This window comes from Loxodonta africana, chromosome 7, assembly GCF_030014295.1.
Source record: "Loxodonta africana isolate mLoxAfr1 chromosome 7, mLoxAfr1.hap2, whole genome shotgun sequence".
Lineage (NCBI taxonomy): Eukaryota > Metazoa > Chordata > Mammalia > Proboscidea > Elephantidae > Loxodonta > Loxodonta africana.
In genome coordinates this window covers 34382338-34408740 of record NC_087348.1, presented here as the reverse complement: position 1 = coordinate 34408740, position 26403 = coordinate 34382338, and the positions used below count along the sequence as shown (strand labels likewise).

The following is a 26403-nucleotide window of genomic DNA, read 5'->3' as shown; positions in this document are numbered from 1 at the left end:
TTGAATATTTTGCCAACTTCTGCAGTCTGAAATTGATCAAACATGCAATCAAGATGCATTGATAATTATTGGTGATTGGAATGTGAAAGGTGGAAACAAAAGAGAAGGATCAATAGTTTGAAAATATGGCCTTGGTGATAGAAATGACTCTGGATATCACATGACAGAATTTTGCAAGACCCAAGATTTCTTCATTGCAAATACCCTTTTTCAATAACATAAATGAAAACTATATACATGGAACGTGTCAGATGGAATCTGTAGGAATCAAATCGATTACATCTGTAGAAAGAGACAACGGAAAAGCTGAATATCATCAGTCAGAACAAGGCCAGGGGCCAAAGGCAGAACAGAACATCAACTGTTCACATGCAAGCTCAAGACCAGGCTAAAGAAAATTAGAGCAAATCTGCCAGAGGTAAAATATGACCTTAAGAATATCCTACCTGAATTTAGAGACCATCTCAAACATAGATTTTATGCATTGAACACTAATGACTGAAGAGCAGATGAGTTGTGGGATTAAATCAAGGACATCATGCATGAAGAAAGCAAACATCATTAAAAAAACAAAGAAAGAAAAGATCGAGATGGCTGTTAGGATAGACTTTGAATCTTGCTCTTGAATGAAGGTTAGCTAAAGGGAAAGGAAGAAATGATGAAGTAAAAGAGCTGAAAAGAAGATTTCAAAGGGTGGCTAGAGAAGACGAAGTATTTTAATGAAAGGTGCAAAGTTCTAGTGTTAGAAAACCAAAAGAGAAGAACAGACTTGGCATTTCTCAGGCTGAAAGAACTGAAGAAAAAACTCAAGGCTCAAATTGCAATATCGAAGGATGCTACAGGAAAGCATCAAAAAAAAAAAAAAAAAAAAAGATGGAAGGAATACACAGAGTCACTGTACCAAAAAGGGTTGGTCGACATTCAACTTATTCAGGAGGTAGCATATGATTGAGAACTGATGGTGTTTAAGGAAGAACTCTAACTGCACTGAAGGCATTGGCAAAAAACAAAGCTCCAGGAATTAAGGGAATGCCAATTGAGATGTTTCAACAAATAGATGCAGTGCTGAAGGTGCTCACTCATCTATGCTAAGAAATTTGGAAGACAGCTACTTGGCAAACCGAGTGTAAGCGATCCATACTTGTGCCGATTCTAAAGAAAGGTGATCCAACTGGATGTGGAAAGTATCAAACAATGTCATTAATATAACATCAAAGTAAAATTTTGCTAAAGATTATTCAGAATTTGTTAGAATAGTACATAGAGAACTGCTAGATGTTAAAGCCAGGTTCAGAATAGGATGTGAAATGAGGGTTATCATTGCTGATGCCAATTGGATCCTGGCTGAAAGCAGAGAATACCAGCAAGATATTTACCTGGTTTTTATTGACTATGCAAATGCTTTGGACTGTGTGGATCCTAACAAATTATGGGTAACATTGCAAAGAATGGAAATTCCAGAGCTCTTAATTGTGCTCATGAGGAACCTGTACCTAGACCAAGAGACAATCGTTTGAACAAAACAAGAGGGTGCTGCCTGTTTTAAAGTCAGGAAATGTTGCTGAAAGTGAAGAGAGCTTGAAGCATTTATTCATGGACATCAAAGACTACAGCCTTCAGTATGGTATAATCCTTCAGTATGGATTATACCTCAACATAAAGAAAACAAAAATTCTCACAAGTGGACCAACAAACAACAACATGATAAATGGAGAAAAGATTGAAGTTGACTAAGATTTCATTTTTCCTGGACCCACAATCAATACCCATGCAAGCAGCAGTCAAGAAATCACATGATATTGCATTGGGCATTGCATCCAGAAATCAAGAAACCAAATGATATCGTACTGGGCAAATCTGCTTCAAAAGACCCCTCACAAGTTTTATAAAGCAAAAATGTCACTTTAAGGGCTAAGGTGTGCCTGAACCAAGCTGTGTTATTTTCAATCGCCTCATATGCATGTGAAAAAAGGACAATGAATAAGGAGGACCAAACAAGTATTGCTGCCTTTGAATTATGATTTTGGTGAAGAACAATGGCGATAGCATGGACTGCCAGAAAAACAATCAAATCTCTTTTGGAAGAAATACAGTCAGAATGGTCCTTAGAAGCAAGGATGGCAAGACTTCATCTCACATACTTTGAACATGTTATGAGAAGGAAACAGTCCCTGGAGAAGTACATCAGGCTTTTAAGTACAAGGTCGGTGTAAATGAGGAGGTCTCTCAATGAGAGGAATGGTGCAGTGGCTGCAACAATGGGCTCAAGGATAAAAGTTATTGTGAAGATGGCACAGGACTGTGCAGTGTTTTGCTCTGTTATACATAGGCTCAGTATGAGTTGCAATCAACTCGACATCACCTAACAATGAGTACCTTATTCCCTGTTGCTGATATTCAAGTGGAAATTTCCAAAAATTACCCTGATTCTAGAAAATGCTGTTCTTTTCTCTGGGTATTCTTAATTTCATAAGAGTTTTCTTTTCTTTTTAATGTCAGGATAATAAAAGACTAAGAGGGTTAGCTAACAGAATTTTTGAGGTACCTGTGAGTTGGAATCAACTCAATGGCACTGGGTTGGGTTTATTCCTAGAAAGTCTAGGGAAGAGAAGGAATTCATCTGAGAGAATGGTTATTGTTGTTGTTAGGTGCCGTCCAGTCGATTCTGACTCATAGCGACCTTATGCACAACAGAATGAAACACTGCCCTGTCCTGAGCCATCCTCACAATCTTTGTTATGCTTGAGCTCATTGTTGCAGCCACTGTGTCAATCCACCTCGTTGAGGGTCTTCCTCTTTTCCACTGACCCTGTACTCTGCCAAGCATGATGTCCTTCTCCAGGAACTGATCCCTCCTGACAACATGTCCAAAGTATGTTAAGACGCAGTCTCGCCATCCTCGCTTCTCAGGAGCATTCTGGTTGTACTTCTTCTAAGACAGATTTGTTTGTTCTTTTGGCAGTCCATGGTAAAAAAAAACCAAACCAAACCCAGTGCCATCGAGTTGATTCCGACTCATAGTGACCCTCTAGGACAGAGTAGAACTGCTCCACAGAGTTTCCAGGGAGCTCCTGGCGGATTCGAACTGCCAAACCTTAGCAGCCATAGCACTTAATCATTACGCCACCAGGTTTTCTAGTCCATGGTAGAGTACCGTTAATAGGCAGATTTTTGGATTGTTCAATTCTTCTACGGTTCTCTTTTTCTTTTCTTTTTGGTAAAAAGTACTTTCTTGGTGTTTTTTTTTTATCACTTCACTTGAATAGGTCTTCTATGGAACCTGAAAATGCAGAAATTAGTGTCTGTGGTATTTTTTGTTCTGTACGTGGTAACACTCTCAGGCAATCTACTTATTTTTGTTACTATTAGTGTTAGCCAGACTCTGAGCTTCTCCATGTACTTCTTCTTGACCCAAGTTTCTTTGACAGACACAATTTATTCTTCTTCAGCTTCTAAATTGATTGTGGACTCCCTTCATGAGAAGAAAATGATTTCCTTTAATGATATATGGTCCAAGTCTAGGCAGAATATATCTTTGGTGCTACTGAGATCATCCTGTTGATGGAGATGGCCTATGACTATTATGTGGCCATCTGTAAACCCCTGAACTCCATGACCAACATGAGTCACAGGCTGTGCATTCTCCTGGTGGGAGTGGCCTGGACAGCAGGTTTTCTCCATGCAATCATTCAGATCCTCTTCAAAGTCTGGCTGCCCTTCTGTGGTCCCATTGTCATAGAGAACTTCAAATATGACTTGTATACTTTGTTGAAACTTGTGTGCATGGACACTCATACCCTTGCTGTCTTTGTTGTTGCCAATAGTGGATTCATATGCTTGTTAAACTTCCTCCTCTTGATGGTCTCCTATGTGGTCATCTTGCACTCCCTAAGGGCCCGTAGCTTAAAGTTATGGTCTAAAGCCCTCTCCACCTCTTAGTTATCTAGTGCTGCTATAACAGAAATACCATAAGTGAATGGCTTTAACAAACAGACACTTATTCTCTCACAGTCTAATAGACTAGAAGTCCAAATTCAGTAAGCCAGCTCCAGGGGAAGGCTCTCTCTGTCAACTCTTGAGGAAGTATTGTCATCAATCTTCCCCCGGTTTAGGAGCTTCTCAACAGAGGAACTCCAGGTCCAAAGATGTGCTCTGCTTCTGGTGCTGCTTTCTTGGTAATATGAGGTACTCCTGTCTTTGTGCTTGCTTCTCTCTTGTGTATTTCAAAAGGGATTGACTTAAGACACAACATAACCCCGTAGGTTAAGTCCTACCTCATTAATGTAATTACCTCCAATCCTTTTCATTAACAGCATGTTGTTGTTAGGTACCATCGAGTTGATTCCTACTCAAATCGACCCTATGTACAGCAGAAACATCATAGAGGTAGGATTTACAACATAGGAAAATTGCAACAGATGACAAAATGGTGGACAATCACACAATACTGGGAATCATTGCGCAGCCAAGTTGATACATATTTTTTGGGGACACAATTTAATCAACGATACCACATGTGTCTCTCACATTATAGTGGTCATTTTTTATTTGTGCCCTGCATATTTGTGTTTCTCACCAAGCTACTACTCTGCCCACAGATAAAGCTGTGGCTGTCTTTTGTACTATGGTGGCCCCTGTGTTAAATCCCTTCATTTACGTCCTCAGAAATACTGAGTTTAAAACTGCCATGAGGAAGCTCTGGAGCAAAAAATTGACTTCAGATGATTAAATAATCGTTGAGCATTGTTGTTGTTTTTGTCATTAGGTGCTGTAGATCCAGTTTGGACTCTTATAGATCCTATGTACAACAGAACGAAACACTGCCCCATTCTGCACCATTCTCACAAAAGTTGTTCTGCTTGACTCCATTGTTGCAGCCACTGTGTCAGACCATCTCTTTGAGGGACTTACTCTTTTTCACCGACTCTCTACTTTACCAAGCATAATGTTTGTCTCTAGGGACTGGTGCCTCTTGATAATATGTGCAAAGCATGTGAGACAAGTCTTGCCATCCTTACTTCTAAGGAGCACCCTGGCTGTACTTCTTCCAAGACAGATTTGTTTGTTCTTTTTGCATTCCATGGTATATTCAATATTCGTCACCAACACTATAATTCAAAAGCATCAATTCTTCCTCTGTCTTCCTTATTTATTTTCCAGCTATCACATGCATATGAGTCAACAGAAAACACAATGGCTTGAGATAGGCTCACCATAGGCTTTCAAGTGACATTGCTTTTTGACACTTTTGCAGCAGATTTGCCCAATGCAATGAGTCCTTTGATTTCTTGACTGCTGCTTCCATGGGTGTTGGTTATGGATAGAGGTAAAATGAAATCCTTGACTACTTCCATATTTTCTCCATTTATCATGATGTTGTTTATTGGTCCGGTTGTGTGAATTTTTGTTTCCTTTATGTTGAAGTGTAATCCGTACTGAAGGTTGTAGCCTTTGATCTTCCTCAGTAAGTCCTTCAGGTCTTCTTCAGTTTCACAAAGCAAGGTTGTGTTATCTGCATATCTCAGGTTGCTAATGAGTCTTTCTCCACTCCTGATGCCGAGTTCTTCTTCCTATATTCCAGCTTCTCAGGTTATTTGCTCAGCATACAGACTCAATAAGTCCGGTGAAAATGTACAACCCTGAAGCACACCTTTCCTGATTTGAAACCACTCAGTATTTGTTTGTTCCGCTCCAACAACTGCCTGTTGGTCTATGTACAGGTTCCTCAAGAACACAATTAAGTGTTCTGGAATTCCCATTCTTCACAATGTTACCCATAATTTATTATGATCCACACAATTGAATGCTGGTGGCATAGTTTCCAGCATCACAGCAACATGCAAGCTACCACAATACGACAAACTGACAGATGTATGGGGTATTGAGCATTGTATGTAGGGGTAATAGAGGCAATGTAGTCCAATCCTCTTGATCTGTAGATGGAGTTATAAACTTTGATAAGACTTTAATCCAGACAGTCTCCCATACACACTTTGTCAACACAGTTTACCAATTCCCATTCAATAAACATTTATTGATTACTTGGATACAGAAATACTTATGGAAGCTAAAAGTTACGAACCTAGGATGTTGGATTGATATTAAAATAATTTTATGTAACAAGATGTTGTTTACTGCTAATTACTGAAAATAACTTGAATGGTATTCATTTGTTTTGAATTCTGCCCTCAATGTAAATTCTCTCTTGTGAGCTTTCTTGTTCATTAATTGTGGTTTGTATAGTTAAAACGATACCGTTTCCCAAATGCCAATTAAAAAGAAAATAAAAATCTCATTGATGCCAAGTCAGTTCTAACTCATAGTGATGCTACAGGACTGAGTAGAACCACCCATTAGGGCTTTTAAGGAATGGCTGGTGGATTCAAAGTGCTGACCTTTTGGTTAGCAGCCAAATACTTGACCACTGCACTACCAGGGCTCCTCCACATGCCTGTAAGGCTGCCATTATATTAAGCACCTTCCATATCATGTGAGTCAGGATCCAATCAGGAGACAGACTACACAGTAATTTGAAAAGGGAAGGTTTACATTCAGTTATTAATCATATCAGGTATTGATTATAAAGGGGTAAGGAGATCTGTAAAGAATACCCTGGGTTAGAGAGAGACTATCCAAGGAAGAACAAACTCTGTCATGTTTCTACTCTCCACGTATTTGAAGTACCGGAAGATTACTCAAACTGCTTCCCACATAAGAATTCTTATAATAATACAGACAGGAGGAACTTCTGTAAATATACAGGCTAGGAGATCATCTGTGTAACTTAGTCTGAGATGACTAAGAGCCTAATCTGAAGTAGTGGCAGTACACATAGTGGCAGATATGCCTGAGAATGGAGGTAGGAGATGGAAATAAAATCCATGGATATAAAGCAAAGGGATTTGCCATTATTCTTTAGATAACATAGGATCATGGAACATTTTTGAGGATATGAGTGGAAGGATGAAAATGAACTTGAAGAAGAGAGAATCTTGGAATATTAGTCTAGTAAAGGTCCTTGTGTGTCTTGGACCAAGATCTGTAAACTGGTGGAAGCCAAAGACAGGAAGGGCAGTTAGCAGACGGTTTAAGGTTGTTGACATAAGGAGTACAGGGCACTGATGATGGGAATGAAAGAAATGATAGAAGAGCTACTGAGAAAGAAGTCAAAATGCTTATTGTCTATACTCCATTACTTTAAAATAGCTAATGATACAGATACATACATTTTAATAATTGCTTGCCATGAACATGACATGGTAGCAAGAGTTTTGTATATATGATTCAATTAAATGCTTATAACAACATGTGTGGAATATTCTTTCACCCATTTTGCAGTGAGGAAACAGTCTCAAAATCTAACCCTCATAGTTATAATAACAATGATAATAGTAACTAAAACTGACTATGGTATGTTCTAAAGTGTTTTATAAACATGTGTTTAATTCTCTCTACATATCTTGGACATGTTATCTGGAGGGAATCAGTCCTTAGAGAAGGATATCATGCTTGGTAGAGGGTCAGTGAAGAAGAGGAAGACCCTAAATGAGATGGATTGACACAGCGGTACATGATTTAGTTCATATATAACAAGGATTTTAAAGATGGTGCAGGACCGGGCAGTGTTTCATTCTGTTGTACATAGGGTCAATATGAGTTGGAACCATCTTGATGGCACCTAACAACAACAACGACACACTTAAGGGAGCCCTGGTGGCATGGTGGTTAAGAGATCAACTACTAACCATCCACCAGCCTCTGTTTGAAAACTCTGTGAGGCAGTTCTACTGTGTCCTATAGGGTCCCTATGAGTCAGAATTGACTTGATGGCAACGGGTTTGGTTGTTTTTTTTGGCTTAGGAGATTGTTACTACTATTAAAAAAAAAACTATTTTATATGTTAAGAAACGAAGCAAAGGGAACTTAAGGACCTTCCGCACGTTCAAGCAACTAATATGGGGCAGAGGAAAGATTTTGTCTCAAGGTATTCCACTTAATTTTTTTTCTTCCAAATTCTTAACCCAGACCCTAAATCTTTATGTTATAATATATTAAAAAATGTTTAACTAGCAATCTCCTTTTGATATAATCATGTAGTTGTTAGGTGCTGTCGAGTTGGTTCTGACTCACAGTGACCCTATGCACAACAGAAAAAAACACTGCCTGGTCCTGTGCCATCCTTATAATTATTGCTATGCTTGCGCCCATTGTTGTAGCCACTGTGTCAATCCGTCTTGTTGAGAGTCTTCCTCTTTTCCGCTGACTATCTTTTTACCAAGCATGATGTCCTTCCCCAGGGGACTGATCCCTTCTGACAACTTGTCCAAAGTATGTGAGATGCAGTCTCGCCATTCTTGCTTCCAAGGAGCCCTCTGGTTGTATTCCTTCCAAGATAGATTTGTTCATTCTTTTGGAAGTCCATGGTATATTCAATATTCTTTTTTTTTAACACCACAGTTCAATGACATCGATTCTTCTTTGGTCTTCCTTGTTCATCATCCAGCTTTCGCATGCATATGAGGCAACTGAAAACACCTTGGCACCTTAGTCCTCAAGGCGACATCTTTGCTTTTTAACACTTTAAAGAGACCTCTTGCAGTTGATATGCATCTTTTGGTTTCTTTTCTGCTCTTCCGTGGGTGTTGATTGTGGGTCCAAGAAAAATGAAATCCTTGACTACCTCAGTCTTTTCTCCATTTATCATGACATTGCTTTAGGTCCATTTATGAAGGTTTTTTAAATTTTTTTTTTTTTTTTTTTACGTTGAGTTGTAATTCATAGTGAAAGCTGTGGTCTTTTATCTTCAATAGTAAATTCTTCAAGTTCTCCAGTTTCAGTGAGCTAGTTTGTATCATCTGCATAACTCTGGTTGTTAATGAGTCTTCCTCCAATTCTGATGCCCCATTCTTCTTCATTTAGTCCAGATTCTCAGATTATCTGCTCAGCATACAGATTGAATAAGTTTGGGGAAAGGATACAACCCTGACGCATACCTTTCCTGACTTTAAACCATACAGTATCCCCGTGTTCTTTTTGAAAGGCTGGCTCTTAATCCATGTGCAGATTCCTCTTGAGCACAATTAAGCATTCTGGAATTCCCATGCTCCACAATATTATCCATGATTTGTTATGATCCACACAGTGAAAGGCCTTTGCATAGTCAGTAAAACACAGGTAAACATCTTTCTGGTATTCTCTGCTTTCAGCCAGGATCCATCTGACATCAGCTATGATATCAATGGTTCCACATCCTCTTCTAAATCTGGCTTGAATTTCTGTAAGTTCCCTGTTGATATATTGCTGTAGCCACTTTTGAATGATTTTCACCAAAGTTTTGTTTGAATGCGGTGTTAATGATATTTTTCAATAATTTTTTATTCAATTGGATCACCTTTCTTTGGAATAGGCATAAATATAGATCTCTTCCAGTCAGTTGGCCAGGTCTTCCAATTTTCTTGGCATAAATGAGTGTGCAATTTCAATGCTGCATCCATTTTTGAAACATCTCAATTGGTATTCCATCAATTCTCAGAGCCTTGTTTTTTGCCAATGCCTGCAGTGTAGCTTGGACTTCTTCCTTCATTACTGTTGGTTCTTGATCACATGCTACCTCCTGAAATGGTTGAATGTTGACTAATTCCTTTTGGTATAGTGACTCTGTGTATTCCTTCCCTCTTCTTTTGATGCTTCCTGAGTCATTTAATATTTTCCCTATATAATCCTTCACTACTGCAACTCGAGGTTTGAATTTTTCTTCAGTTTTGTCAGCATGAGAAATGCCAACAAATACCTCTTTGCACATGTCACCGTAATACTTTACTTTGTCTTCTCGAGCCGCCATTTGAAACTTCTGTTCAGCTCTTTTACTTCATCATTTTTTCCTTTTGTTTACTTGACATTCAAAAGCAAGTTTCAGAGTCTCTTCTGACATCCATTAGGTATTTTCTTTCTCTCCTGCCTTTTTATTGACCTCTTGTTTTCTTCATGTATGACATCTCAACAACTCTTCTGATCTTCTGTCATTAGTGTTCAATGCGTCAAATCTATTCCTGTGATGGTCTCTAAATTCAGGCAGGATATACTCAAGCTCGTACTCTGGCTCTTGTGGACTTCTTTCTAATATTCCTCAGTTTCACCTTGAACTTACATATGAGTAATTGATGGTCTGATCTGCAGTCGACCCCTGCCCTTGTTCTGACTGTTGATACTGAGCTTTTCCATTATCTTTTTCCACAGATGTAGATGATTTTATTCCTGTGTATTCCATCTGGTGAGGTCTACGTGTATAGTCACCGTTCATGTTGGTGAAAAAAGGTATTTGCAATGAAGAAGTCGTTGGTCTTGCAAAATTCAGTCGTGTGATCTCTGGCATCATTTCTATCATCAGGGCCATATTTTCCAACTACACATCCTTCTTCTTTGTTTCCACCTTTCCAATTCCAATCACCAGTAATTATCAGTGTATCCTGATTGCATATTTGATGAATTTCAGACTGTATTAGATGGTAAAAATCTTCAGTTTTTTCATCTTTGTCCTTAATTGTTGGTGTGTAAATTTGAATAATAGTTGTATTAACTGATCTTCTTTGTAGGCTTATGGATATTGTGTTATTACTAACAGTGTTGTACTTCAGGATAGATCTTGAAACGTTCTTTTTGACAATGAATGCAATGCCGTTCTTCTTCAAGTCATCATTCCTGGCATAGTAGATCATATGATTGTCAGATTCAAAATGACCCATACCAGCCCATTTCAGCTCACTGATGCCTGGGATAAGGATGTTTATGCATTCCATTTCATTTTTGATGATTTCCAATTTTCCTAGGTTCATACTTTGTACATTCCAGGTCCTGATTATTAGTGGAAGTTTGCAGCTGTTTCTTCTCATTTTGTGTTGTGCCACATCAGCAAATGAAAGTCCCAAAAGCTTGACTCCATCCACATTTATAAGGTCGACTGTATTTTGAGGTGGCAGCTCTTCCCCAGTTGTCTTTTGAGTGCCTGCCAACCTGAGGGGCTCATCTTTCAGCACTGTATCAATATTCCCCTGTTATTCATAAGGTTTTCACTAGCTAATTCTTTTCAGAGGGAAACTGCTGGGTCCTTCTTCCTAGTCTGTCTTAGTCTGAAAGCTCGGCTGAAATCTGTTTGCCATGAGTGATCCTGCTGGTATTTGAATACCGGTGGCATAGCTTCTAGCATCAGAGCAACACACAAGCCCCTACATTATGATAAACTTACAGGGGTGTGGGGGATGACAAAGCAGGGTTGTTTGCTATTCTAATTTCTTTTTGCATTTCTATATAATCTTCAGAACAGGCTTGTCAATGTCTCCATAAATCCTATTGAGTTTTTTACTGGAATTGAAATGAAGCTATAGAATTATATGGTTAAAAAAAGGAATTTGCTCATCCATATACATGGTATACCTCTACAATGATTATTTATTTCTTGTGACGAGTATGTATATAACAAAATTTTGCCATTTTAACATTTTTTAGATGTACAATTCAGTGACATTTATTCCATTTATCATGTTGTGCAGCCATCACTATCCATTTCCAATTTTTTTTTAATATCCCTTAATACAAGCTCAGTGTCTCCTAAACAATGACTCCCTTTTACCCCTTTTTCACAGGCCTGTTGTTGTTAGGTGCTGTTGAGTCTGTTCTGACTCATAGTGACCCTATGTACAACAAAAAAAGGCTCAGACCTGTGCCATCCTCACTATCATTGCTATTTTTTAATTCTACTGTTGCAACCAGTATATTAATTCATCTCGTTGAGGTTCTTTCTCTTTTTGTGGACTCTCTGTTTTACTGAACATGATGTCCTCCTCCAGGGATCCTTCCCTCCTGAGAACATCTCTAAAGTAAGATGAAGTCTCGCCATCCATGCTTCTGAGGAGCATTCTGGTCGTACTTTTTCCAAGATAGATTTGTTTTCTGCCATTGCCCTTTATGACATATTTCCTGGCGTAAACAGGTGATGTGTTCAGCTATTAACTGAAAAGTTGGAGGTTTGAGTTCACCCTTAGGCATCTCTTAGGAAAAGCCTAGCAGTCTACTTCTAAAAAGTAGTCATCGAAAACACTATGGAGCACAATTTCACTCACATGGCACTGCCATAAGTCTGTATCAACTATAAAGCAACTGTGTGTGTGTGTATTTTATATATGTATACTATGGCAGAGAAACTAAGATCTCTGGCCCTTGAAATGGATCAACCTGAATCTGAATCTTATTTCTTATGCTTACCAGTGACCTTGAGTAAATGACAAAACATTTGTAAATCTCTGATGCTTATCTTTAAAATAAGGGTAATGATAACACACATCTCAATGTGATGTTGTGGAAGATAACCTTCATAAAGTTCTTAGTCTGTTTTCTGGTCATAGGAAACGTACAGCATGTTTTAGAAGATATGTTGACCTCAACCCTTTCCTAATTATTCATAAGAAGAGTTTTCTATGACTTCTTTTGATTTTCTATATCTATTAGGTTTGAACTATAAATTACCTTTTGAGTCGAATGGTTTAAATTTTTGGCCGGTAATGAGAAATGACATTTTCTTTCATTTTCCATGACCTTCCCTGTTTCAAACTCCAAGGGATTCTAGTGTTTTGGAATCTGAAACTTTTGTCTGTGTTTGTCCTGTCTTTTTCATGTTTTTATAAACTCTGATCATATCCATCACCAGCCCTCACCCTTCAAGAGTATATCCCATTGCTGTTGAGTAGATTCAAGAGTGTAAGCTCCCTTAATGTATGGCAAATTTATCCTTTGTTTGCGAAATAATCTACAATTCATCATGTTGCACCTTTCCCACTTTTTACATAAGGAAAAAACAAAAAAGAAATTAATATGAAAAACAAATTCTTTTTTCAAAAAACTTTTTATTGTGCATTAGGTGAAAGTTTACAGAGCAAAATAGTTTCCTATTTGATAATTTGTACATAACGTTTTCCATGACATTGGTTTCATTCCCTTCAATGTGTCAGCCCTCTCTCCATTTCTCACCTAGGTTTCCTGTTTCATTTTGTCCTCATTTTCTACCCTTTCCTGCCTTCTGATCGTTGCTTTTGGGCAAATGTTGCCCTTTTGATCTCTTATAATTGATTATTTTAAGGAGCATGGTCCTCTCAAGTGTTATTGTTTATCTTATGGGTCTGTCTACAGTTAGGTTGGAAAGTGGTCTCTGGGAATGGCTTCACTTCCAGGTCAGAAGGGTGTATTAGGGCTATAGTCTCAAGGGTTCTTCCAGTCTCTGTCAGACCAATAAGTCTGGTCTTGTTTGTGAATTTGATTTTTTGTTCCATATGTGAAAAGCTATTTCTTAACTATCAGGGTATATATTTAAGGCTAGCCTCCAAGAAATCAATAAATTTGTGAGATCATCAAGAAATAATTCTTGTTTTATCCCCATATCTCTAGTTTTGCCTAGAAATAACTGAACATTCACAGAGTCATCAGACAAAATGCATTTTGCTTGTTTCAGCTTATCACACTTTCATAGGCTAGTAATAGCTAGGTATAACTGATACCCTGATTTCTACTGCCACTCACTTCTGCCATTAGGTGAAAAAAAGTATAATTGAGCAAATTTCCTAATCACCTACAAAATATGAAATCATGGTGACTGTCTAGTTAACCAGTGCTGCTATAACAGAAATACTGCAAGTGAAAGATATTAACAAAGAGAAATTTATTCTCTCACAGTCTAGGAGGCTAGAAGTCCATCTTGAGGGCACCAGATCCAGGAGATAGCTTTTTTCTCTGTAGGCTCTGGAGGAAGGTCCTTGACATCAATCTTTCCATGGTCTACGAGCTTCTCTGCAAGGCACCTTTGTGCCTAAAGGACAAGCTCTGTTCCTAGCCCTACTTTCTTCATGGTATGAGGTCCCCCGTATCTCTGCATGCTTCTTTCTTTTATATCTCTAAAGAGATTGGTTTAAGACACAACCTAATCTTGTACTGAGTCCTGCCCCATTAACATAACTGCTTCTAAACTCACCACATTAGTATCATAGAGGTAGTATTCTCAACACATAGGAAAATCACATGAGATGACAAAATGGTGAACAATCACAAATACTAGGAATTGTGGCCCAGCCACACTAACAGATATTTTTTTGGGGGACACAATTCAATCCATAACAGTGAGGTTCAATAAAAAATAGCCATCTTCTTGCCAGCTTGCTACAGTATTGTCAAGGAACTTTTGAGAAAAGCACACTAAATGTTTGAAAACTATCTTTATTTTAGTGCACTTCAAAACATCAAACAGTATAGAGTTATGAATTACCAACTAATCACTAGCTGGGTCTTTATAAACTCACATGTTTCAATCCTCACTTGTCTGTGAAAGCAAATTCACCTTCACATTGTCTCAAAAAAGAAGACCAAAGAATTTTGAGAAGAGAATTCCTAAGAACGAAATGTCAGACACTGAGCTTGTTGTCTCTTTATGGAACTTCTAAAGTTCAAAGGCTTTGGGTCACACAGGCTTATATATGAATTCTGATTCAGCAAATTCTAGCTAATTGATATTGAGCATTACAATTAACCTCTCCAACCCTTAGTTTCCTAGTTAATAAGTTGGAAATAACTATAGTGTTGAATTTATAGGACCTTTGGGACAATTAAAACTTGTTACCATCAAGTCGATTCTGACTCATAGTGACCCTATAGGATAGAGTAGAACTACCCCGTAGAGTTTTCGAGAAGTGCCTGGTGGATTTAAACTGCTGACCTTTTGGTTAGCAGCCATATGCCACCAGGTTTCCCGGCTGCTAAGCAAAACGTCGGCAGTTTGAATCCACCAGGCGCACCTTGGAAACCCTGTGGGGTCAGTTCTGCTCTGTCGTTTAGGGTCGCTATGAGTTGCAATCGAATCGACTGCAACGGGTTTTGTGACAATTAAATGTCAGTAGGACTATAATACACTGTAAAAATAGTAAACACTCAGTAAATTAAAGAATGATAATTCTTTATATTACATTGTTTCATTGTTGCTCATACCTTCGTGTTGGTAGGGGCACCATTATTTTCAAATAATGAAATATTCTAGACAGAAGAAATTTCCACAGACACACAGGCACCGTGCCTACTGTACACGATAGAAAAGCCAATCCTGTTCACAACATGTGGTCTCCTAAAGCAAATTGATTCAGACAGAAGTAACTGTCCTAAGTTTAATCAAGAATTATTTTTAAAATTATTTTAATCACCGGATTTATTTAATCACTGGTTTTCATTATTTGACCCCAGAGCTTCTTCATGACATTTTTCATTTCTGCATTTCTCAGGGTGTAGATTAAAGGGTTCAACATAGGAGTTACTAGGGTGAAGAGTACAGTCACAGCTTTGTCAGCAGGGAAGGAGGTCATGGGTCTTAAGTACAGGAATGAACAAGGTACAAAGAATAAGATGACCACAGTGACATGAGAAGCACACGTAGAGAGGGCTTTGCGGCGCCCTTCAGAGCTATAAGATCTCAGGGAGTGCAGGATGACCATGTAGGAAGCGACCAGCATAGAAAAAGTGAGCAAACACACTGATCCACTATTGGCAGCAATCAGGGGCCCCAAAGTGTGATTGTCTGTGCAGGCCAGCTCCAGGAGAGGTATTAAATCACACACAAAATGGTCAATGACATTGGGGCCACAGAATGGTAAGTGGACCATGAACAAAAGCTGGATCCCTCCATGAATAAACCCCAAAATCCCAGCCATCCCCACCAGAGAACTACATAGAGGCCTGGTCATGAGGGTTGTGTAGTGTAAGGGCTTGCAGATGGCCACGTAGTGGTCATAGGCCATTGCAAGTAACAGGATGATCTCAGCTGCAGCAAATAAATATTCAGCAAAGAGCTGAGTCATGCAGCCATTGAAGGATATGGTGTTTTTCTCAGAGATCAAGTCAAAGATCATTTTGGGAGTTATGGAGGAAGAGTAGAAACTATCTACAATGGACAAAAAGGACAGAAAAAAGTACATGGGAGATCCCAGGGCTGGGCTGATGAAGATAGTGACCAAGATGAGCAGATTACCTGCCAATGTCATCAGGTAGGTGATTAGAACTACAGGAAATAAGAGTTTCTGCAGTTGTGGATTCTGAGTGAGGCCCAGCAAGATGAATTCTGTTACATTGCTCATCCTTTTAACCAAGGCAGCCTGGGTTGAGGGCACGCGTCCCATCTGAAAAGATCACAGCATTTCGGAGTGATGGTATTTTTTATACAATGACAAAATATTCCATCATCTCTTTAGTCCTGGTCTCTGGAATTGATGGACCTACAATCCCCTCAACTCTGCCATTTTGCAGATGGTCATAAATAACAGAAGGAGGTTAAATTTCTTCTAATTCATATTCATCCAATAGTAACAATACCTTACAAGCATCTCAGTAAAAGTAAGGTGTTATTATGAATGACGATTTATGGTTGGATTTCAAATTTCATCTTGTCTGTAAAAGTCTCCAAGACTATAGGGTTTGCTTTCTTCCACTTTTGGTGACAAATTTAAACAATAAGAATTATTCTGTAGTATTCTTGTCTATTAGCATGGATATTTATAGGTATATGAACACAATGTTCTTTGAAAGTCAACTGTGTATCAGCTATGAACTAGCTAAAACGTGCTATATCTGTGACAACTGTGTTCTGTAATCTCTTATTCCTTTCTGTCACGTGAATGCACGTGCACATACAGGTACAGACAGAGCTGCAGATGGAGGTTTTTTTCTTTCAATATGCCCAGGAACCATCTTTATAACAGCCTGTCAAGCAGCATCCATTCAGTAGTCCTGCATGTTTATCTGGTTCAACATAACCCTTTATTTTTCTCTCAAACTTTCCAGCAGTTCATCTTAGGATATGGGCATGGAAGTGTTGTGAAGTGTTCCAAAAATTTCTTAAATGCGTTTTGCATGCAATGAGTTTTTACCACATACAGAATCATGCTCTGGACTAGATATATTTCCCCCCTTGCAATTTACAGAGGAAATTAAATGAATCACGACATGTTTCATCCTATTGACAAGGCAGAAACACTAGGACAATCTAAGATAATACCATTTTTCCTTTAGGGACAAGTTTAGTCAACTAAGATGAGCTTGAATTTTCATTGCTAACTGGGGGACACGTTGGACATACACAAGAATATATTCTTTTTGGAAAATGATTTGTATATGGATTTTCAAGAGTAAGTACATGTTATTGTTACAAAAGATTGGATGATATTTTTCCCCCCTCCTTACATAATGTATTTTTCCTTAAAAATTTATTGTCACAAAATTCCGTGGCATGGGTCTCTCAGCTTCAGTAAAGTTTAGGGAAAAATCTTCAGTTTTCAGGAGAGCACAGTTCCTGAGTTGTTTTCCTGTATCCAGTTTATTATGACTATGTGGTTATATCAGTACTTGGTGAGACATAAATGTTGACCAGAATGTTGTAAAGGTAACTTTAATAGTTCTTAACAGGATCTGGACTGGCAGTATCACACAAACAGCTTCTATTAATATTTGGGAGGCAGCTTTTCTATGGAGTCCAATCTTTTGTTCCTTTATTCATTTCTTCAATAAATCCATTTTTAGACCCCTGTACGGACTAGACATCTTCTAGGGGTGGAGTAAAGAGTGGTGTCTATGAATGCTGTCAGTATCCATGTAAATCTCTAATCAGATACATAGATGTCATCAGAAAATAATTTCATGTCGGTGTCTTAATTCATTTTTTAGAGAAAAATGCTAACCTATGAGTCATAGAACTGAACTATAAAACTATTTCAGTGGAAATAATTTAGCTAAATTAAGTTAATCTCCTTGAAATTTTGGGAAAAAATATTTAACTGTCACTGACCTGGGTCTAGTTGACTGTGGAATCCTCAGTTTTTAGATTGAGCACATTCATTGGTATCTTCCCATCCAGGCATTTGCAACCCAGCCACAAATAGGCTGCAAGAGCTTGAAATGAAAGCATTTCTTGGAAGAAATTCCAAATTAAAATCTTACAAGTGAGACATTGAAATTCTTACCTCTTTAGAAACCTTTTCAAATTTTAGTTTATTTTTGGTCCCCATTGCCAGTCTGAATTTACTGAGAAATTGAGCTGTTTTAGTTAGTAACCTTCTATAGGTGCCAGATTTAATTTCTACTTACTTTCTTGACTTCCCATAGAAGTATAATTGAATCTTTGAAACATATTTTTTTTTCTTCACACCTCTTAGAAGTATATTCACTACATATTAAAAACCTTGAGAATAATGCAAAGGTTTTCAAATCAGGAAAAGCTAGTATATAGATGTATAAAATGTATTAATGAGTCAAGACCCCTTAATTGCACATTGTTTTTTTTCAGATCAACTCTGCCAAGTTTTTGGTCCCCAAAGTCCATAAGCAGGAAGGAGATAACTCCCTTTATTTCTGCCATACCTTCTTTCTAACTGTGTTTCCCTAGAAACCAGCTAAGTTTGGGAACAGTGTCTTCCAAACAAATCTTGGGCTTTTTCATATGTGGCTCCACTGCTGTCATTTGCTCATAGGCTTGTCTTCAAAATCTTTTCTTCATTGACTCTAGAGAGACGTTTAAATACTGTCACACAGTGTAGGATGTGGTAATGCACTGACCTCTCAGTCATCAGAGGATTAGTAATTGGCCTTGGAGGAACCTTTGCCAAAGCATCAGCCAAAGTCTTTCACTTACTCCCACTTGGCACCCACAAACATCATTAGAGGCCAGTTTTTGAAACTGAATAGAGCTTGGCTTAAAGATCCATCTCTGGCTATAGTCTGGGATGAGGCTTGGTAGAGTAAGTTGGAAACATTCTCTATAAGACTGCGTTGCTCATTGTGGCATTGGTAGACCTGGAGTAGGATGTGTGTTTGGTTTTAGGCATAAGCCAGAGCTCAGAGAATGGATTTCTCTCTGAAAACATGACGGGTCTGACTGAGATGGCTGTCCTGAGAATGGAGCTATCAGTGTTCAAGATTTTGTGCCTTAGTATCCTGAGATATTGTGACATTTTTATTAATGATTGAGGGGACTTTGATGACAGGATTCCCAGATATCAAAGATTGAATCATTTCAAAGTCATAAATATATTAACTTCCTTCCAGATAAGTACGTTGATGGCCGACTCTGCTCATACATTTGGGAGAATGGAACCTTTCTTTCCAGGATCCTAGGTGGGGCAAACAGTAATCCCTCAACTGCTAACCTAAATGTTGGCGATTCAAACCCAGCCAGTAATACTGCAAAAGATAGGCCTGGAGATCTGCTTCTGTAAAGATTACAAACAAGAAAACCCTATGGAGCAGTTGTACTCATGGAGTCCACATGAGTCAGAATCATCTCTATGGCAGCTAACAACAGGAACAGCCTATCCTTCTATTGTACAGAGAGAGAATTATGAGGACTTAGAGTTAGGGAACAGGCTTTCACACAGTAGTCATTGAGGAAATCACACACCATACAATCAACATGTATAAAGACACCAGAGATATAAGAGCTAAATATATACAACCTTGCAGAGAATCTTGTTTCTCCATTATCAACCTTTACCTTTAAACCAGACTGACCCATTCCTGAAGTCTAGGACCGGAAATGGGAAGCAACACCTTCATTTGTATAGTTAATGGTCAACAATTTTGCTTCCCTGTTTATTGCCAACCTCACTCGCAACTTGTTCCTCTTCCTTGGGCTTGTGAATCTAACTTCCTCTGTGGTCTAAATAGATGATAAATCATGGTGATGGGCACTTCTTGTCTTAGTTTCCTAGTGCTGGTGTAACAAAAATACTCCAAGTAGATGTCTTTAAGGAACAGAAATTTATGTTCTCACAGTTTAAGATGCTGTAAGTCTGAATTCAGGGCACTGTCTCTCAGAGAAGATTTTCTCTGCTGTGGGGGAAAATCCTTGTCTTAGCTTCTCTAGTCTGACCTTCCTGGTAGGGCCACCCACTGCCAGCACAAAATACATACTATTTTTTCTTCTAAATATGTGGGCATGTTTTCGTAGGCCCCATAGGATCAATATCTCAAAGATGACAGAAAAAACACAAAACTTTAATTCTCAGTGCCGCCCAGTCCCAGAATTGTTTTTCTATAGCTCTGGTTAATGATCACTATGTAGCTAATTATTTTCCATACTTCAACTCACAAATGGTAACTTCAGGTTGCCAACATGGTAGTCATACGAAGGTACTAAAGAGACATTAAAATTCCAGTGAAGCCTAAGACCCAGTCCACTTCGTGAGATATGAATATTAACTACATTTCCAGGAGGGTAAATTCAGTAGCTCTTTGCAAAACTTGAAGAGGACAGATAAAGTGTCTCTTGATGTCTGAAGCTGAACTTTTTCATGGAGACTATTCAAATTGTCATGAACTCATCTATACAATAAATAGATGTCAGATGCTGTGACAGATTTTGGACTCATGGGATTCTGTCATTGATTATGTAAATTTATATTAATTGCATAAATCTGCCCAGGTTGAGTCCCTGGGCAGGACAAATGGTTAAGCAAAAGGCTGGTAGTTTAAATCGTGCCAGAGGTACCTCAGAATAAAGGTCTGTTGACCTACTCCTGAAAGGCACAGCTGTTGAAAACCCTATGAAGCACAGCTCTACACTGAAACACATGAGTTGCCATGAGTCAGAATCCACTCAACGAGAATTATTAATTTATTTTTAAATACTCAGTTACATGCTCAGTTATTACAAACCATGTTTTTTGTGGTATTGTCTCCAAATCTATTTTTAGTCTATGGATCATGGGTTTTCACTATATGATTGATTCTAGTTAGCATGCTTGGAATGCAGTGAAGTCTGCTTCAAATTTGGGAGAAATTCAGTAACTGCTGCCCTGTGTCTCATTGATAATAGATTCCTCAGGTTTTAGATTGAACTCAACTCTTGTTTTCTTCTTTCCAGGGCATGTCCGATACTGCTGCTAATACACCCACAATTGTTAGACAAGAAAAAGTTTCCAAGAACTCTAAATTTAAAAATGAATTGGAAAGAAATTGGGCTTCCAATTTCTCTAGATGCTCGCTTAGTCATGAGAATTTTGATCAAAATTTGGCCCCCATTATCAGTCTGGATTTATTCAAAATAAGTGCTACTTTGGATACAAAACATCTATACCTTTAGGATTTAAATTTTGTCTACATTGTTAGATATCCATAGACGTATAAGTAAATCTTTTATAATACCTATTTTAAAAAAATCTATTAGAGCTAGTCATATAGGAACAGCAAATTTCTTCTGTAGAGCTATGTAATTTATAATTAACTTGTAGTTCCCTAGAATTATGGTCACTCATCATGGACAGGTTTCAGAGAAGCTGCTAGCCTAAGAAAGACTAAGAAGAAGGACCTGGCAGTCTTATTCTGAAAAAAAAATAGGCCATTGAAATTCTTATGAATACCAGACAAACATTGTCTGATACAGTGCTGGAAGATGAGCTCCTCAGGTTGTAAGGCACTGAAAACATGACTAGAGAAGAGCTGCCATCTCAAAATAGAGTTGACCTTAATGACAGGGATGGAGTAAATATTCTGGGGCCTTCATTTGCTGAGGTGGCATGGCTCAAAACATCCATTAATAATTGAAAAGTGGAATGTATAAAGTATGAATCTAGGAAAATTAGAAGTCATCAGAAATGAAATGGAATACATAAAGATCGTTATCCTAGGCATTAGTGAGCTGAAATTGACTACCACTGGTTATAGTGAATTGGAAAATCATAAGATCTACTATACCAGGAGTGACAAATTGAAGAAGAATGGTGTTGTATTCATTGTGAAAAAGAACTTTTCAAGATGTATCCTGAAGTACAATGGTGTCAGTGATTAGGATAATATCCACATGCCTACAAGGAAGAGCAGCTAATACGATTATTATTCAAATTTACTCACCAACCACTATGGCCAAAGATGAAGAAATTGAATATTTTGCCAACTTCTGCAGTCTGAAATTGATCAAACATGCAATCAAGATGCATTGATAATTATTGGTGATTGGAATGTGAAAGTTGTAAACAAAAGAGAAGGATCAACAGTTTGAAAATATGGCCTTGGTGATAGAAATGACTCTGGATATCACATGACAGAATTTTGCAAGACCTAAGATTTCTTCATTATAAATACCCTTTTTCAATAACATAAATGAAAACTATATACATGGAACTTGTTAGATGGAATCCATAGGAATCAAATCGACTACATCTGTAGAAAGAGACCAACGGAAAAGCTGAATATCATCAGTCAGAACAAGGCCAGGGGCCAAAGGCAGAACAGAACATCAACTGTTCACATGCAAGTTCAAGACCAGGCTAAAGAAAATTAGAGCAAATCTGCCAGAGGTAAAATATGACCTTAAGAATATCCTACCTGAATTTAGAGACCATCTCAAACATAGATTTTATACGTTGAACACTAATGAATGAAGAACAGATAAGTTGTGGGATTAAATCAAGGACATCATACATGAAGAAAGCAAACATCATTAAGAAGACAAAGAAAGACAAGATCAAGATGGTTGTTAGGATAGACTCTGCAACTTGCTCTTGAATGAAGGATAGCTAAAGTGAAAGGAAGAAACGATGAAGTAAAAGAGCTGAAAAGAAGATTTCGAAGGGTGGCTAGAGAAGACAAAGTATTAAAATGAAATGTGCAAAGTCGTGGAGTTAGAAAAACAAAAGGGAAGAACTCTATTTCACTGACCCTCTACTTTACCAAGTGTGATGTCCGTCTCCAGGGACTGGTGCCTCCTGATAATATGTGCAAATTATGCGAGACAAGTCTTGCTATCCTTGCTTCTATGGAGCACCCTGGCTATACTTCTTGCAAGACGATTTTGTTTGTTCTTCCAACAGTATAATTCAAAGGCATCAATTCTTCCTCTGTCTTCCTTATTCATTTTCCAGCTATCACACGCATATGAGTCAACTGAAAACACAATGGCTTGAGATAGGCTCACCATAGGCTTTCAAGTGACATTGCTTTTTGACACTTTTGCAGCGGATTTGCCCAATGCAATGAGTCCTTTGATTTCTTGACTGCTGCTTCCATGGGTGTTGGTTATGGATAGAAGTAAAATGAAATCCTTGACTACTTCCATATTTTCTCCATTTATCATGATGTTGTTTATTGGTCCAGTTGTGTGAATTTTTGTTTCCTTTATGTTGAAGTGTAATGCGTACTGAAGGTTGTAGCCTTTGATCTTCCTCAGTAAGTCCTTCAGGTCTTCTTCAGTTTCACAAAGCAAGGTTGTGTCATCTGCATATCTCAGGTTACTAATGAGTCTTCCTCTACACCTGATGCCGAGTTCTTCATCCTATAGTCCAGCTTCTCAAGTTATTTGCTCAGCATACAGACTCAATAAGTCTGATGAAAGGGTACAACCCTGAAGCACACCTTTCCTGTTGAAACCACTCGGTATCTCTTTGTTCTGTTCCAACAGCTGCCTGTTGGTCTATGTTCAGGTTCCTCATGAACACAATCAAGTGTTCCGATATTCCCATTCTTCACAACGTTACCCATATTTTATTATGATTCACACAGTCGAATGCTGGTGGCATAGCTTCCAGCATCGCAGCAACATGCAAGCCACCACAATATGAGAAACTGACAGATTCATGGGGTATTGAGCATTGTAGGTAGAGGTAATAGAGGCAATGTAGTCCAATCCTCTTGATCTGTAGATGGAGTCATAAACTTTGGAAAGGCTTTAATCCAGACAGTCTGCCATTCACACTGTGTCACCACATTTTACCGATTCCCATTCAATAAACGTTTATTGATTACGTGCATGTGGAAACACTTAAAGAAGCTAAAAGATATGAGCCTAGAGTGTTGGACTGATATTGAAATAATCTTCTTATGTAACATGAAGTTGTTTACTGCTAATTACTGAAAATAACTTGAATGGTTTTCATTTGTTTTGAATTCTGCCCTCAATGTAAATTCTGTCTTGTGAGTTTTCTTGTTCATTAAATGTTGATTGTGTAGTTAAAAGGATACTGTTTACGAAATGCATATTAGAAAAAAAAAAGGAATCTCATTGACGTCAAGTCAATTCTGACTCATAGTGACCCTAGAGATCAGAGGAGAGCTGCCCATTAGGGCTTTTAAGGAATGGCTGGTGGATTCAAACTGCTGACCTTTTCTTTAGCAGGCAAATGCTTAACCACTGCGCAACCAGGGCTCCACATGCCTATAAGGCTGCCATTATATTAAGCACCTTCCATATCATGTGAGTTAGGATCCAATCAGGAGACAGACCACAGTAATTTGAAAAGGGATGGTTTACATTCAGTCATTAATCTTTTCAGGTATCGATTATAAAGGGGTAAAAAGACCTGTAAAGAATACCCTGGGTTAGAGAGAGACTATCCAAGGAAGAACAAACTCTGTCATGTTGTTTCTACTCTCCACGTATTTGAAGTACCTAAAGATTACCCAAGATTACTCAAACTGCTTCCCAGATAAGAATTCTTATAATAATAGAGACGGGGGGACTTCTGTAAATATACAGGCTAGGAGATTATCTGTGTGACTTAGTCCGTCTGAGATGACTAAAAGCCTAATCTGAAGTAGTGGCAGTACACATAGTGGCAGATATGCCTGAGAATGGAGGTAGGAGATGGAAATAAAAGCCATGGACATAAAGCAAAGGAATTTGCCCTTATTCTTTAGGAAATATAGAATCATGCAACATTTTAGAGACTATGAGTGGAAGGATGAAAAGGAACTTGAAGAAGAGGGAATCTTGAAATATTAGTCTAGTAAAGGTCCTTGTGTGTCTTGGACCAAGATCAGTAAACGGGTGGAAGCCAAAGACAGGAAGAGCAGTTAGCAGACTATTTACAGTTGTTGACATAAGGAGTACAGGGCACTGGTGATGGGAATGGAAGAAAGGGTACAAGAGCTACTGTGAAAGAAGTCAAAATGCTTATTGTCTATACTCAATTACTTTATAATAGCTAATGATGCATATATTTTAATAATTGCTTGCCATGACTATGGCATGGTAGAAAGAGCTTTGTATAACGATTCAATTAAATGCTTATAACAACATGTGTGGAATATTTTCTCACCCATTTTGCAGTGAGGAAACAGTCTCAAAATCTAATCCTCATAGTTATAATAACAATGATAATAGTAACTAAAACTGACTATGGTATGTTCTAAGTTTTATAAACATGTGTTTAATTCTCTCTACCCATCTAGGACATGTTACCTGGAGAGATCAGTCCTTAGAGAAGGATGTCATGCTTGGTAGAGGGTCAGTGAAGAAGAGGAAGACCCTAAATGAGATGGATTGACACAGCAGTGCATGAATTAGTTCATATATAACAAGGATTTTAAGGATGGTGCACGACGGGGCAGCGTTTCATTCTGTTGTACATAGGGTCACTATGAGTTGGAACCATCTTGATGGCACCTAACAACAACAATGACACACTTAAGAGAGCCCTGGTGGTGCAGTGGTTAAGAGATCAGCTACTAACCATCCACCAGCCTCTGTTTGAAAACTCTATGAGGCAGTTCTACTGTGTCCTTTAGGGTCACTATGAGTCAGAATTGACTTGATGGCAACGGGTTTGGTTGTTTTTTTTTTTTTTTTGGCTTAGGAGATTGTTACTACTATTTTTTAAAAAATCTTTTTTTTATGTTAAGAAACGAAGCACAGAGAGGTCAAGGACCCTTCCCAAGATTAAGCAACTAATATGGGGCAGAGCAAAGATTTTGTCTCAAGGTATTCCACTTAATTTTTTTTCTTCCAAATTCTTAACCCACACCCTAAATCTTTATGTAATAATACATTAAAAAATGTTTAACTAGCAATCTCCTTTTAATATAATCGTGTTGTTGTTAGGTGCCGTCGAGTTGGTTCTGACTCACAGTGACCCTATGCACAACAGAAGAAGACACTGCCTGGTCCTGTGCCATCCTTACAATTATTGCTGTGCTTGCGCCCATTGTTGTAGCCACAGTGTCAATCCATCTTGTTGAGTCTTTCTCGTTTCTGCTGTCTTCTTTTTACCAAGCATGATGTCCTTCTCCAGGGACTGATCCCTCCTGCTGACAACATGCCCAAAACATGTGAGACGCAGTCTCACCATTCTTGCTTCCAAGGAGCCCTCTGGTTGTATTCCTTCCATGTTAGATTTGTTCATTCTTTTGGAAGTCCACGGTATATTCAATATTCTTCACTAACACCACAGTTCAATGACATCGATTCTTCTTTGGTCTTCCTTATTCATCATTCAGCTTTCACATGAATATGAGGCAACTGAAAACACCTTGGCATCTTAGTCCTCAAGGTGATATCTTTGCTTTTTAACACTTTAAAGAGACCTCTTGCAGCTGATATGCATCTTTTGAGTTCTTTTCTGC

General features: G+C 38.3%; 1 protein-coding gene and 1 pseudogene across 1 annotated transcript; one reads left to right on the top strand and one right to left on the bottom strand.

The window, feature by feature from the left end:
- The first annotated feature begins 1708 nt into the window (after nucleotides 1–1708).
- LOC100656121 (olfactory receptor 4C12-like) lies at nucleotides 1709–4786 on the top strand (annotated as a pseudogene).
- Nucleotides 4787–15180: 10394 nt separating this feature from the next.
- On the bottom strand, nucleotides 15181–16300 carry LOC100655836 (olfactory receptor 4C45-like). The gene has a single exon (XM_003412077.3). It carries the CDS (start codon nucleotides 16197–16199, stop codon nucleotides 15240–15242), a length of 960 nt encoding a protein of 319 aa, XP_003412125.3. The 5' UTR covers nucleotides 16200–16300; the 3' UTR covers nucleotides 15181–15239.
- Nucleotides 16301–26403: the final 10103 nt, after the last annotated feature.